Source organism: Babesia bigemina, scaffold Bbigscaff_56779 (genome assembly GCF_000981445.1).
Source record: "Babesia bigemina genome assembly Bbig001, scaffold Bbigscaff_56779".
NCBI classification, from domain to species: domain Eukaryota; phylum Apicomplexa; class Aconoidasida; order Piroplasmida; family Babesiidae; genus Babesia; species Babesia bigemina.
In genome coordinates this window covers 1-1,246 of record NW_012236953.1, presented here as the reverse complement: position 1 = coordinate 1,246, position 1,246 = coordinate 1, and the positions used below count along the sequence as shown (strand labels likewise).

The 1,246-nt window shown below is 40.8% G+C and overlaps 1 protein-coding gene across 1 annotated transcript; it reads left to right on the top strand.

The window, feature by feature from the left end:
* Positions 1-490: 490 nt before the first annotated feature.
* Positions 491-1,246, top strand: BBBOND_0000410 (hypothetical protein, conserved; the record flags this gene model as incomplete). The annotated part of the gene is made up of 1 exon (XM_012914887.1): positions 491-1,246. A coding segment is annotated over one exon (756 nt), but the record flags the coding sequence as incomplete, so codon positions are not given.

Genomic DNA, 1,246 nt, shown 5'->3' with positions numbered 1-1,246 from the left:
TGAAAATCACAATATAAAGTTTAATAAAAAATGTCTAGAAGATTGTATAAAGGCTCACCAAAAACATCCTCCATCTCCTGCCTTGAAGTCTGTTGAAGAGAAGATTGTCCAGCTTGGTGATCTTGTTGTTAAGCTTGGAGGATTTGTTGGTGAAAGTGAGAGTGTTAAGAAAGCCGTTAAGAATGCTATTATCGCTGAAATTGAGAGTAATGAAGAGCTTAAAAATGATTACTCTTCTCATGTTACTACCCTTTCTGAGTCTGTCAAGTCTGCTGGCCAGGCTGTTGGCACCGATGAAATTAGTGAGCTTAAGCAGAAAGTTGCTGATCAAATTAAGCTTCTTAAAGAACGTGAATTGCAACTTCAAAATCAATTAAAAGATCCTTCTTCTTCCCCCTCTCCCTCTGCTGACTCAGCCGAATTGCACTCCAAGTTGGAGGCTTTGAGGAAAGTGGAGAAGCTTTGTGAATTTTATGAGAAACTTAAAACTATGCCAAATGAGCCAAAAAAGCTCTTAGAGAATCTTTGTGACGGCCTTCAGACTTTCCTCGGCTTCGACTCTGCTTCCAAAGGCTACGATGGCAGTGGTATTGTGTACTCTGACCTAGATAGGCTGTGTGACGGGGTGATGGGATTTTTGTATCAGGTGCTTAAGGATGTCAGCGAGAAACAGCCTTATGAATCAGGTAAGCGAATGTTTTTAGACCGTTTAATTCGTGAAATATATGCCAAATTATGTTCAGGTGTTGAAGGCTTCAAGAGCGTCGTAGACCGTGTCATCAGCAGGGTGAAGCAGTACAATGAGAAAGTTGTAGACTCAAATGACAAGGTAAGTGAACCGATTAATGAACTATTAGGTAAGGTGAGAGACGAGTATACCAAGTCAATTACTAGCATTCCAGATAAAACGGACTTGAAAATCATGACTCCAGAAGAAATCGGCAAGATTGTCTCGCCCGTTGATAAGTTGAGAGATGCGTGCATAAGCAGCGCAAAGTCATTTGACACCAAACTTACTAAGTTAACTAAGCATATTAATGATCTTAATTATAAATTGCGTGACAGTGTAAAAACTACGCGTGAGCGTATTCAGCTTGAGACTGCACGTGTTGAGGCGATGTCCAAAAAGGAACGCGAGAACTACGACGCGGTTATAAAGCTGCTCGAAGATTCCGCAGAAAACTTGAAAAAAGTGGTAAACCAAAAAGTTAAGAATGATGTGAGTTCGCTAGTCGCGGAGTTGAAG